Source organism: Balaenoptera ricei, chromosome 12, assembly GCF_028023285.1.
Source record: "Balaenoptera ricei isolate mBalRic1 chromosome 12, mBalRic1.hap2, whole genome shotgun sequence".
NCBI lineage: Eukaryota > Metazoa > Chordata > Mammalia > Artiodactyla > Balaenopteridae > Balaenoptera > Balaenoptera ricei.
Window position 1 is genome coordinate 25,995,442 of NC_082650.1, and position 13,662 is coordinate 26,009,103.

The window sequence follows — 13,662 nt, forward strand, 5'->3', positions numbered from 1 at the left end:
TATTTTCTTTTTTTAAAAGGTTCTCAAGGCTCCAGGTCTCAGAGCACACCACGGTGAAACTCAAAACTTGAAGGCTTAAGTTCCTTCTAAACTTTGGGTTTAACTAACTGCCACTCCCTTCCACTTCACCCCAGATAAACACGTGTTATACAAACATCTGATCAGGCAGGTTATGCTGTATAGCAAGACTCTACTGTGTTAAAGTATTTCTAAATTAAGCATAAAATCAGCTAGGTAGTTCCTAAAACACACGAAGTCTCAAAGAAGGGTGACTTCTACACCTTCAAAATACGTTTTGTAATCAGTAAGGTCTGGGGGAAGGCATTCTTAATTTTTGCTTAAGAGCTGGGAACTCAAACTCTAATTAGGCTAATAGACTAATTAATAGACTTCTAATTATGTGACACCGAGGACAGTAGTTTCCTGTGTGAGGGTAATTATTGAACATAATATTGAATATTTTAAGATTCAAAAAGAAGTTGGAGTAAAATAATATATGAAGACATGTTTCATTATAAAATTATTCCATGAACACAATGGAAAGTATCAACCCTGGACAGAGTCAAAGCCGCGTTTACAGTAAGCTTTGTGCGTCTGAGCGCACAGCATAGCGCCATCTGCCCCTATACCAGGATGCCTGCTTGCCTGCTGCAGCCCGATCACACAGAGCCATCCAGGAGAGGGTCCCCAGCTGTCAGGAGGCAGTAAAGGAGGGCTCCACTTACCCAGTCCTTTGACAAACTTCATAAGGCACATGATGTAACTAGTGGCCGCATTAGCAAAGACCTGGATGTTGTCGGTATTGAGAAAAGCTTCAAATACATCAAACACCGGAGCCTGGCCTTTTCCTGAGGGAGGAAGATTATAGAGTTTTAAGAAGGTTAAGGCTCTACCCTTCAGGTTGCCCATACTCCCAGCACCTTCCACAGAACCTTAAAAAAGGTCTGTTAGCTCTATTTACAATAGCCAGGACATGGAAGCAACCTAAGTGTCCATCATCGGATGAATGGATAAAGAAGATGTGGCACATATATACAATGGAATATTATTCAGCCATAAAAAGAAATGAAATGGAGGTATTTGTAATGAGGTGGATGGAGTTAGAGTCTGTCATACAGAGTGAAGTAAGTCAGAAAGAGAAAAACAAATACAGTCTGCTAACACATATATATGGAATCTAAGAAAAAAAAAAAAAAAGGTCATGAAGAACCTAGTGGCAAGACGGGAATAAAGACACAGACCTACTAGAGAATGGACTTGAGGATATGGGGAGGGGGAGGGGTGAGATGTGACAGGGTGAGAGAGTGGCATGGACATATATACACTACCAAATGTAAAATAGATAGCTAGTGGAAAGCAGCCGCATAGCACAGGGAGATCAGCTCGGTGCTTTGTGACCACCTAGAGGGGTGGGATGGGGAGGGTGGGAGGGAGGGAGATGCAAGAGGGAAGAGATATGGGAACATATGTATATGTATAACTGATTCACTTTGTTATAAAGCAGAAACTAACACACCATTGTAAAGCAATTATACTTCAATAAAGATGTTTAAAAAAAAGGTCTGTTGGAGAAAAGCCTGGGCCTTTTGACTGGATAACTGGCTTGGTTCCCATGCTGTCCTTCTCAGCTTTGCCTGCAGAGGGAACTGTAGGAAGGCTATGAAGAGAGCTCGGTAGAGGGACCAGGGCAAAGCCGGCTGAACACAGGGCTGAGGCAATGTGTAGGTCTACATCGGGCGATTAAATATGTGGTCTTTTGGAATTCTCCTCCACACATAATTATAGGGAAGGGAAGGTTTAGATAAATCCCTGATGGCATATACTAATTTATTCATACCTGAGCCGAAAAGAGTTAACATAGAAGGCTTAAGGCTGCTATCCTTAGAAAGGCCTGCTTGTACAGTGGGCCCTGGGCTGGAGTCTGGGAAGCTGGCTCTCAGAATATTCCCAAACAACAGTTAACTGGATGGTTCACTGTGACTGGATGGTTGGTGCAAACAATGTGGTTTAATCTGAACCTCTGCTTTTTTTCAGGCAGTATGGATTTTGGAATATGCTAGGCAGAGGGTACCTAAGTGACCAGCCCTTAGCTGGGTCTCTAGTGGGCTTCCCTGGGCAGAAAGACCTACACACTGCCCTATGGTCATACATGTTGCTGCATTTTCCCTGCTGGAGGAAGACTGTGCCCTGTGGGAGCCCCTCATGGGACGGTGAGGGCTCAGGGAAGCCTGTGCAGGGATTCTGTGTTTTCCCCTTAGGATCTGGCTTGTCCTTACTATGTTGCCATAATAAATCTTGGCTGTTAGCCATGTAATAAATCTGAGCTATGTAATAAATCTTGGCATAACTACATGCTGAGTCCCAGGAGTCCTTCTGATGGGTCTCTAAGTGCAGGGGTAGTCTTGGGGACCCCTGACACAACAACTCTGGTCACTGGGCCTGCTGTATGGCTGCCCATCTATTTCCAGCCAGACCTGATCTCCCTAATTCGAATTCCCTGTTATTTGGATACTTTTTTGCTTCTTCCTAGCCAAGTGGATAACATTTTTCTTTTGGCTTTACAAAAGAACTCAACACAGATACATATAAGTGAAACAACAGAAGTCTCTCTGCCTTTTGTCCAATCTGTCACTGAGAGCTGGGCCTGATAACGCTCAGTGTTCTTGGTTTGCTGGCAGAACTCAGAACTTGTGTTCCTGATACACCAGCTCATTTCTTGCTGCTAAAACAGCTGAATGCCAGTCTTCCCTATTATCCAACTTCTTTTTTTTAAAATTTATTTATTTTTGGCTGTGTTGGGTCTTCGTTGCTGCACGGGGGCTTTCTCCAGTCGTGGTGAGCAGGGGCTGCTCTTCGCTGAGGTGTGTGGGCTTCTCATTGCCGTGGCTTCTCTTGTTGTGGAGCACGGGCTCTAGGCGCGGGCTTCAGTAGTTGTGGCTCACGGGCTTCAGTAGTTATGGCACACGGGCTTAGTTGCTCCGCGGCATGTGGGATCTTCCCAGAACAGGGCTTGAAGCCGTGTCCCCTGCATTAGCAGGCGGATTCTTTTTTTTTTTTTTTAATAAATTTATTTATTTATTTATTTTTGGCTGTGTTGGGTCTTCGTTTCTGTGCGAGGGCTTTCTCTAGTTGCGGCAAGTGGGGGCCACTCTTCATCACGGTGCGCGGGCCTCTCATTATCGCGGCCTCTCTTGTTGCGGAGCACAGGCTCCAGACGCGCAGGCTCAGTAGTTGTGGCTCACGGGCCTAGTTGCTCCGCGGCATATGGGATCCTCCCAGGCCAGGGCTCGAACCCGTGTCGCCTGCATTAGCAGGCAGATTCTCAACCACTGCGCCACCAGGGAAGCCCAGCAGGCGGATTCTTAACCACTGCACCACCAGGGAAGCCCTATCTGACTTCTTTTGATAGCATGAAGCTTGGCATAAAGAACTAATGCTCCATAGCCAGAATCATCCACACGTTCTTCCCACTATCACTACTCCTATTCAACATAGTACCGGAAGTCCTAGCTGGAACAATTAGGCAAGAGTAGAAATAAAATACATCCAAATGGGAAAGGAAGAAGTGACATTGCCTCTTTTTGACAATGATGTGATCGTGTATACAGAAAATCTTAAAGATTCCACCAAAAAGATTCCACTCAAAAACCTTAGAGCTATAATAATTACGGTTTAGAACTACTAAACAAGTTTCAGGGTACGAAATCAACACACGGTCTTACCCATGGAGTAGTCACTGACCAGGTACTCCTTCCCCTCAGACTTGTCCCCACTGCGCACTGTTTCCAGGGCACTGAACAAGGGCCTCCATCCCGACTGGATTTGGGTGGAACACACTTCAACCAGCTCACCGATGGATGTGACGACCTGCAGAGGCAAAGGAGGTGGCATTTAACACCTTTTCCTTCTGAGAAGCAGGCGAATTTCTGGGAAGAATGAGGTGCTTCTCTGCTCCCTATTTCTGGGTTAATTTTAGTGAAGGATAAAAATCAGAACCTAGAAAGACTCACTGAGAAGTCTTCTAAATAAGCAGCCGTATCACGTTAATTTGCATTTTACTAATGACTAATGTTGCTAAAAGTTTTCACAAGCCATTTTTAAATATTTTGGTGTTTTTGAAGTTAGGTTTTTGCCTTCTCATTATTGTCTTTTTTTATTGAGTTATTAAGAGTTCTTTGTGCATTCTAAATGTAAGCCCTTCCTGAGATACATGATTTGCAAATTTTTTTTTCACAGCTTTGGGCTTCTTCTTTTATTTTTATATGGTGTCTTTTGAAGAGCAAAAGTTTTAAATTTTCATGAAGTCCAAAGCATCAATTTTTTTCTTTTTATGGATCCTGTTGGTGTCATTTCTAAAGAATCTTTGCATAACTGAAGGCCTCAAAGATGGTCTCCTATGCTTTCTTGTAGAAACATTTATAGTTTTTGCTCTTATTTAAGCCTATGACCCATTTTGAGTTATTTTTTGTGCATGGTAAGAGGAAGGATGTAAGTTCATTTTTATTGTATATGTTCAAGCACCATTTGCTAAAAGTAATATCCTCTCTACTGAATTGCAATGACATCTTTGTCAAAAATTGACCATACATGGTGAGAATTTATTTCTATACTTTCTATTCAGTTCCACTGATCTATAGGTCTACCCGTACACCAATACCACACTGGATTGATGACTGAAGTTTTAAAATCGGGTGGTGTAAATTCTCCAAATTCGTTGTTCTTTTTCAAATGTGTTTTCTCTATTCTAGATCCTTTGAACTTGCATATAAATTTGAGAATCTTCCCAATTTCTTCAAAAAAGTCTGCTGATATTTTGATAGGAATTGCACTGGATCTATATATCAACTTGTGGAAATCTGCCATTTAAAAAATACTGTCTTTCAAGCCATGAACGTAGCATATCTCATAATTTATTGGAATATTCTTTATTTTTTTCTCAGCAATGTTTTGTAGCTTTCAGTGTACAGGTATTTCACGTCTTTTACTAAATTTATTCCTAAATATTTTGTTTTCAATGCTCTTGTGAATGGAATTGTTCTCTTAATTTCAATTTTTGATAGCTTACATCTTGAATATAGGAATTCAATTGATTTTAATACATTGTTTTTGTGTCCGGCAGCCTTGCTAAACTCACTATTTTTTTTTTTGGCTGCGCCGCATGGCATGTGGGATCCTAGTTCCCTGGCCAGGGATTGAACCTGCACCCTCTACATTGGAAGCGCGGAGTCTTAACCACTGGCCTGCCAGGGAAGTCTCGAAACACACTATTAATTCTAGTAACTTTTAAAATAAATTCCTTAGGATTTTCTACATATAAGACCATGTTGTCTAGGAACTAAGACAGTTTTGCTTTTCAAAATTGGATGCCTTTAATTTTTCGGTACAGTGAGTAAAAGTCATAATGTTGAATAGAACTGGTAAAGATGGAAATCTTTGCCTTGCTCCTAATTATTGGGAAAAAGCATTCAGTCCTTGACCATTGTGTAGTGTTTGATGTAAGATTCTCAAATACTCCCTTTATCCAATTAGGGAACTCCCTTCTATTCCTCATTTCTTGAAAGTTTTTTATTTAAAATGAGTGATGGATTTTGTAAAATGTTTTCTCTGTGTCTGTTAAGATGACCATAGGGTTTCAATCCTTTATTCTACTAATAAGATACATGACATTAATTGATTTTTGAGCTGTTAAACCAATCTTACACTGATTCTTTCTTCTGCCATCTCAAATCTTGTTGGTAAGCCCATCTAGTGGATTTTTCATTTGTTATTGTCCTTTTCAACTCTAGAATTTGCATTCTTTCAGTTTCCATTTCTCTACTTAGATGCCCTATTTTTGAGTCATTGTCATCATATTTTCCTTTAATTCTTTGAACCTATTTATGATAGCTGCTTAAAGTCTCTGTCCCCTAATCCAACATCCCAAGCCAGAGCCAGGACCCAGTGAATAGAACCCTCTTCCCACCATATGCACCAGACTTCTTTGGCTAAATACTTTGTAATTTCTACCACGAGGGCATCATTGGTAGAGGTCACCAGCTCTTCTAGATCCTGTGTCTGCTTGTCTTCCCCACTCCAAATCTGCATTTTGGATATATATAATCCTGGTTTTAGCTTAATCCAACATCTGGTCTCACTCTAAGTCAGTTTCTATTTATTGTTTTTCCCCCAAGTATACATGACTGTTTCTTATTTCTTTGCATATCTCATTTTTTTTTTTTTTTTTTTTTGCTGAACATTGGACATTTTAGATAATATATTGTAGCAATGCTGGATTTATTTTTGAGTATTTATTTAACTAAGTTGCTTGGACTTACACTGTAGAATCTGTCTCTACTCTTCCCATGGCATGAGGCACCAATAATGTCTCTACTAAATTTCTTTATTTTTATTTTTCAGCCTGACTTCCTAGTGCTGTCGCCATGTCTGCATAGGTTAGTTGTCACTTGATGAAGTAGGCAGAGATTCTGCTCAAATACCTTGAGCCTTTAAGGCTTCCAATCTGTGTGTGCAGGCTGGGGAGAATATACAAAGTTCAGCCAGTTCCTAAGTCTCTCTGGTCTTTTACTTTCTAATGGGATCTGTACGGTCTATCCTATATATGCCCACATTTCAGTCAGCTAGAGATGCATGACGGACGTACCTAGTCCTTCTATGAAATCTCTGGCTTCCAGAGTCCCACGTTACATTTCTTACCGGTTCACCACTGCAGCCTTAGGCTAGCAAAGTTGTAGTATTATTCTATTGCTCATTTCCTAATGAATTCACCACTTTTAGTTGACAGACCAGTGGTCTTTTTTCCTCTTCTTCAAACCAAGTCTGTCTCTTAGCACAGAAAAGCTGATTTTCCCAGTCAGCCCCACACTGGTCAAATTACTATTCTTGCCAACAGCTTGTGAGTAAGTGATGACTTCCATCTTCAGCAAGAAGGTCACAGACTCCCACTGTTCTTAACCAAAGTTCTGGCAAGAACTATTTTTCACCATAAATGCGACTCAATTTGTTGTCTGCCCTTGGTCAATTGCAAGAGTCCTGAAATGGCTGCTTTTGACAATTTTTTTCTTTTCGTATACTTGATTTTTGTGGAGAGGATTCACTAACTTCTTCATGCCACCACAGCCAAAATTCCTCCTGTCCTAAATCTTTCTGAACATTGTTCAGAACTTAATAAGCATAGTTATTTTAAAGTCAGTCTCTGATAACTCCAATATCTGGATTCCTGGTGGGGAGTTAGGGACAGTGTGTGTCTATTTTTATTATTTTATTTCTGTATTCATGACATTCTATTTCCTAATGAGCCAATTATTTTAGATTGAATGCAGACATTCAGCTTCACCTGATGGCCAATTCCCTCATGGCCAATCCAGTCTCAGAGCTCTGCTTACTTCTTTGGGCTTCCCATTGTTACTTAGTTTTGGGCATCTTACTATTCCTTACTTTCTTGCCAGTGTGTACATGATATTTAAAATAAAAATTTTAACCCTTGTTTAACATTTTTAGTAGATTTCAGAGACAGAGAATCTGTCTGTGTTCCTAGCCCACCATCATGCTACGTAAATATGAAGTCTCTAGCTAGTCTCTTTACCATCTGTCTCTCCGTAGAGAATATGATAGTGGTTACGGGTATAGGCTAGGTATGAGAGTATAGACTATTACAGCTAGATTGCCTGGTTCAAATCCCAGTTCCACCAATCACTCATCACGAATCCTCAGCTAAATTGCTTAACCTCTTCTTGTCACAGATTCCATATAGGCTTATTGGAAAGACTAAATATGCAGCACTCACAGAACAGTCCTGCCAGTGCCCTCAACAAGAGCCAGCAGGCTATGGCAATGATGGCAGCACTGCTACCGTGACACACTGACCTGGTCTTGGACATCCTCGTCACACAACTCCAGCTGCATGATACGCTCAAAAGGTCGGAAGAGTGCTTCATTAAAGTGAAAATGAGGTGGCTCACTCCAGTCAGTGAGAACCTCCGTCAGTATATCATGGATGAAGGAAACTGCCTTCTGAGACACATGTCTTTCCTTATGGCAGGCAGCCTGCAAAATTCAGAGAGTCAAACACCCTCAGGACTTCAAGCAACTAAGAATCTGGTTTCTGAAGGTCTTCCTAACACACCTTACTGTAGGGAGGTGGAAGCAGCAATTCTGCTAAAGTAAAAGATTTCAAGGGATAAATATCAATGAACAGCACACTAAATTGCATTTTAAATAATTTAACCAACTGATCAGACACATCTCCAATTTCACTTTGAAGTTTCTGGAAAAATAAGAGTTTCTAATAATTTCTTCTTCTTTTTTCCTGTAACGTGACAGTTTTCTTGGGTGGTATAGAACATGCTGACTAAAGACACCGGAACCTAGTCTGGAAACCACCCATGGTCTCATTGTTAGCCATGCCCCAAACATATGAAGATCAGATGCGACATTTGTCCCTCAGGGATGTGGGATGATGGCACCAATACAGCTTTAATTGGCTCACATCTTTGTATCCGTGTCCTTTAGCGGTCCTCTCCCACACTGACCCTGGGCTTGGGTGTGTGACTTGCTTTGGATAATGGAACAACAGCAGATATTACGTAAGTAGAGAATTGTAAAGCAATTCTGATTTGGGGTTTGCCCTCTTGCTTTCCTTTGGAATCCTAAGAATGCCATGTGACTGAGCCAGGGCTAGTCTGCTGGAGGAGGAGAGACCACGTAGAGAGGACCATCATCTGCCCAGGTTTACCAGTCATGAACCAGCTGGCCCCAGTCTTTGCAGAGGCTGACCACAAGTGAACACATTAAGGCCAGCTGAGATTAGTCAAGCCTGGCCCAGACTAGAAGAGCCGCACAGCTCAGCTCGAATTTCTGACCCAGAGAATCATGAGCTAAATAAACAGTTATTGTTTTAAGTCACTAGGCTTTGGGGGTGGTTTATTATAGTATCATACATAACTGATATACTGTTTCTCCATAACTATTTTTTACCCCCTTTCCTTACTAGAATGTTCTCAGATTAGTAAATTTATTTCCCCAAAATACTTTTTTATGACATAGCTCGACCAAGTAAGCGCTAAAGGACTATTTGGAATAGTTATCACTGTGAAACAGGGCAACAATTTCCCCGTCATCTTAGAAGTAGCCAGTCATCATGTATTGAGGTGCTTAGATGGAGTTACCATATAATTTATCATATGGACTGCTTTCTTTTGGAGAGTCAAAGGGGTCCTAGTTAATTTTGTTGGGAAAACCAGGATTTATGCTTCCCCTACTTAGAAGGCACTGCCCAGAATACGTTTAGCTATTAGAAAAGAGAGCCTGGCAGGAACAAAAGACATTGTTATATTCATGTATAAAAATGAAACTCCAGACTTAGGTTGATAGCAGACCATGAAGTATAAGAAACCGGCAGTGTGAGGTGTTTAGGTGAGTCACATAGTTTTAAAGAAAGAGGGTCAGAGTGATACCAGGGCAGTGCTGCCCTTGGGGCAATTCTTCAGGTGCCATAAGGTATAATCAGAGAACAAAGATGCTTACGACCAGGTGATGGGAACCTTACTGCTGTGGCCACAGTGCCCTTTGTCCCATGCTGACTGGAGACCCCTGTGCTGGCTCTGCTGCAGGAGGCCCCTGGGCTTCCCACTTTCCAGGTGCTCACCTCCACCAGGTGCGGCGCCACAAGACTCCAGCAGCGCATCACGTGGAGCAGGGGCCTCGATTTGCTCCGCATGATCCTCAGCATGGCGTCCCCGAGGCGGAACAGGTGGAGGGCGCTTTTTCTGTCTTGGGTGGATTTCACTTCTCCTACAGGAAGGTAAGACCATGAAAGCCATCAATCCAAAACTCAGAAATAGTTTGACCTGTTCAAGCATGGAGAGAGGATGAAAATCAAAGAGCTGTACTCGGATCAGTGGGATTATTCGGTATGAATTTGCCAAGACAGGAAAGGAGCGTGGATTCAAGAAAGAACAGGTGATTCACTTAACAAAGCCAGGGCCCACCTCTCCTGTTCACTGTAGCATCCCTGACATTTACACTTGTCAGGCAAACAATGCCTGTTGATAAGGAGGAATGATGTCGTGGTTAAGTAGAAGGGCCAGGGAATCGGCTGCCTAGGCCCAAATCCTGGCTCCATCATGTAGTAGTTGGGTTACGATGGACCAGAAGTTTACCTCTCTAATCCACACTTTCTCATTGTAAAAGTGGGGATGATAGTACCTACTTCTTAAAGTTACTTCAAGGATGAAATGTGATAATGCTCATAAAGTACTTAGCACAGGGCCTGGCATAGACTGCCTACCACACACACTTAGTTATATTGTTACTGTTGTTATCGTTCCCATCCTTTACGGCCACCATCCACTTGGTCAATGCTTAATGGTACCTCTGAAGCCCTTGCCAAGCAGGTCAGGCCCCTTTGCACCCAGTAACATGTGATCTAACCTCTGTCTTGCTTCCGTACAATCCTTGCCTACTCGGATCTCTTGCTACTTCTCTGCCACTGTCACCTTCGTCTTCTCACTCTCTTTTTGCTCATGTGCTCCTGCTTCTCCCATACACCTACAAAATACTGATCACGATCAGCCTCTTCCAACCAGAATGTGCCTTTCTAAGTAGTCTTGCCGTATCAAATAAACTTCAAAATGACAGCAACAAAAATCATTGACATTTACTGATTGTTTACTCTGCATCAGACATTGTTGGTTCTTCGTGTCTTTAATCATTTTTATTTTTATTGAAGTATAGTTGATACACAATGTGTTAATTCCTGCTGTACAGCAAAGTGATTGAGTTATACACATATATACATTCTTTGTTATAGTCTTTTCCATTATGGATTATCATAGGATATTGAATATAGTTCCCTGTGCTATACAGTAGGACTTTGCTCTTTATCCATCCTATATATAATAGTTTGCATCTGCTAATCCCAAACTCCCACTCCATCCCTCTCCCACCCCCCACCTTGGCAACCACAAGTCTGTTCTTTATGTCTGTAATCACTTTAATTTTAAAAGCAACCCTTAAGAAGTAAATGTAACTACTGCCATGTACGGATTAGAAAACTGAAGATCAGAAAGGTGAACCAACTTGCCTAAACTGACGCAGCTGGTAAGTAGTGAAGGCAGCATTTTAACTTGGATCTGATTGATTCCAAAGCCAATGCTTCTTCCCCCTAGGTCTGCTGCCTCTTCCTGACCCTCACTGCTCGTGGTTTTTTGTAAGCTCAGAGTCTGCTGATTTCTCCATGCAGAAGACTTTGAAAGTGGTCCCTGGGCTCAGAGATGCTCTGGCAGTTGGCTGGATCTGGGAAGTTGGCTTTATACAGCTAAGGTTTTAAAGTCTATTAAAAACTCACGGGAAGGGACTATGGTTCTCAAATTAGAATCTGCAGTAAGAATCAAAATTCCTGATGATGGAAGGACCTCAGAGGTTGTGCACTTCAACCTGCCACCAGTGTGATCCTGGCACACGGCTCTGTGACTCTGCCCTGGGGACAGGGTACTCACTGTTACGGCACAACAACCCTGGCTGCTGATGGACAGCTGCGTTTGTGAGCAACCTGCCACCCACTTGGGACGCTTGGGTGATTCAGTACAACTCTACCCCCTCTTCCACGTGTTGGCCTTCAAGAGGGCCTTCATCTGGCCTCATCCGTGAAGACAGCGATACTGACCCGCTGTTAAAGGGATATGCCCGGAGAGCAGTTTTTCTAAGAGTGGCCTGAGGCTTCTGTCAAGCCTTCCATTTTTCTCTCCCAGGCCCTTCTGAAATTAGAAGCTGCTTCTGCAAGTAGGCTGGACTAAGGCGGGTGTGTGCTTTGTGATATGGAGAGGAGGTCCTACCCTCATGTGAAGCTATCTGCACCCTGAGTAGCCACACCATTTCTACATCACAAGATTTAGCAGAACACAGTCCAGCTCCGGCGGTAATACCCGCAACAACGGTGGCAGCAACATTTCCATTCACAAAGAATGATACCCCGCCCAAACCGCCAACCCCCATCCACCACGATCATGCCTCAACACCAGATGACAAATTTTCACTCGAGCCAAGGTGACTGTGTACGAAGGGAATGTGGGTTCAAGTCTTCAGGCAGGCTGTTGGTATCAGAGATCTGGGCTGTTTCCTGCTAACCTCATGGCACGGTTTCTGCTGGGAAAGAATTACCTGGCATTGCCAGTGAGTAATCAACCGTTTCTGTGACGGAATGGAAAAGCTGGAACTGTGATGCTTTCTTCAGCTGGTAAAGAAAACCTCCCAGAGCCATGAGGTTCAACTTATCTGTAGCATCTTCAAAGAGCCTGGATGAAACAAAAAGACTTGTTATTTAGAAACAATTCAGCAAAGTCTTTATGGCAGAATGATTATGGTAATTTTCTTAGATGTGATTAATGAAAATGTGTAAACACTGTAAAGAAATGTACAGTACTATTATATCTCTTATTACTGAGTACAAGTCTACTCTAACTTATAAGATTCTAATCTGAAGGGCACAGACCATATTTAAAAAAATAATCTTTGTAGTCCCATGGCCTAGCTCAGCTGAGATGGGCACTCATAAAACATTTGGCAAGAAGTCGAAAGATGGCAAAGCATCGCTCCCAGAAACTGAAACGCTGGGAATGGAATTCTTACAATTAGCTTCAATTTCATAAGCTATGTTAAAGAAAAAACTCAGCAAATTAATCAAGGCTTTTGTTGGGCTACAATTGGCGAGTTTAGTGCTGGGCTTGGCTCTCAGGAGGATTTAGAAGCAGAGTAAACCTGATCTGTAAGCCCCCCAGGGGCAGGGACTGACCTTCTTACCCTTCTGACTCATACACCCAGAGCCCTGGACGTGGTGAAGCTCAAGTATGTACTGGAATAACGAATATTCCCTAACATAAAGGACTTTGCAGGTTCTTTCTGTTTTCCACTCTGTTGGGCACAGACATTTCTAGAAGGAGTTAAGGAGAAGGAGGTAAGCACAGGTAGCAGGGCTTAGAGGAGGGTCAGAGGCTCACTGGAACTTGGAATGTTGGGATCAAACACCGGTTTATGTGGCACATGAGGAATGAGGCGAGCCAGCCTCCCTCTGCTCCGGGGTCATCCTGATGCCTGCCCTCCAAATCCGTGGTGACCCCAGAAGAGCAAGCAGCCCTATGGGGTGCCATGTTCTGGGTAAGGGAGAGTGTCTCCAATAGGAACTGAATAACAAAGCCCTCGTGAAGGGATAATACAAGGCACACAAGTTTTAAGATGGGAATCAGTAGATTAATCATTCACAAATTATCTAAACAAATATATTTTTCTTGTGTTTTCTAATTTCAATTTCAACACCATTTGGTTTCTGGATCCCATCAATCATTTCTTCTTCCTCTTTCCTAGTAGGAAAAGAGTGGTGAATATTATATCCCATCTGACACCTGTATGCCACTTTCCAGCTTCCCAAACACTTTCACAGCCACCTTGTTGGATAGACAGGAAAAAAGAATTATTGTACCAGGTTGGTAGCTGAAGAAACTGAATCTCAGTGCAACTATTCACACAGACTCAACCCTGCAGCTGGCTGGTGTCAAAGCCAGGAGTGAACTCGAGTCTTCTGAGCCCAGCCAGTGACGCTCCTCCCACATCTCTACGCCCTTGCTGTCCGTCCTCCCACGTGAACTTCACTGCGCCTGTGCTGGGTCGGCT

General features: G+C 42.6%; 1 protein-coding gene across 3 annotated transcripts in view; it reads right to left on the reverse strand.

Annotated features, from left to right (window-relative positions):
- Positions 1–13,662, reverse strand: part of ARFGEF3 (ARFGEF family member 3) — a 201,635-nt gene that overhangs the window by 44,905 nt on the left and 143,068 nt on the right. For all 3 annotated transcript variants that reach the window (XM_059941111.1, XM_059941110.1, XM_059941113.1), the window contains 5 exons: positions 12,157–12,290; positions 9,644–9,789; positions 7,864–8,043; positions 3,723–3,867; positions 726–848 (listed from right to left, as the gene is read on the reverse strand). In XM_059941111.1, the coding sequence (XP_059797094.1) occupies positions 726–848; positions 3,723–3,867; positions 7,864–8,043; positions 9,644–9,789; positions 12,157–12,290 (728 nt within the window). The remainder of the gene's footprint in view (positions 1–725; positions 849–3,722; positions 3,868–7,863; positions 8,044–9,643; positions 9,790–12,156; positions 12,291–13,662) is intronic.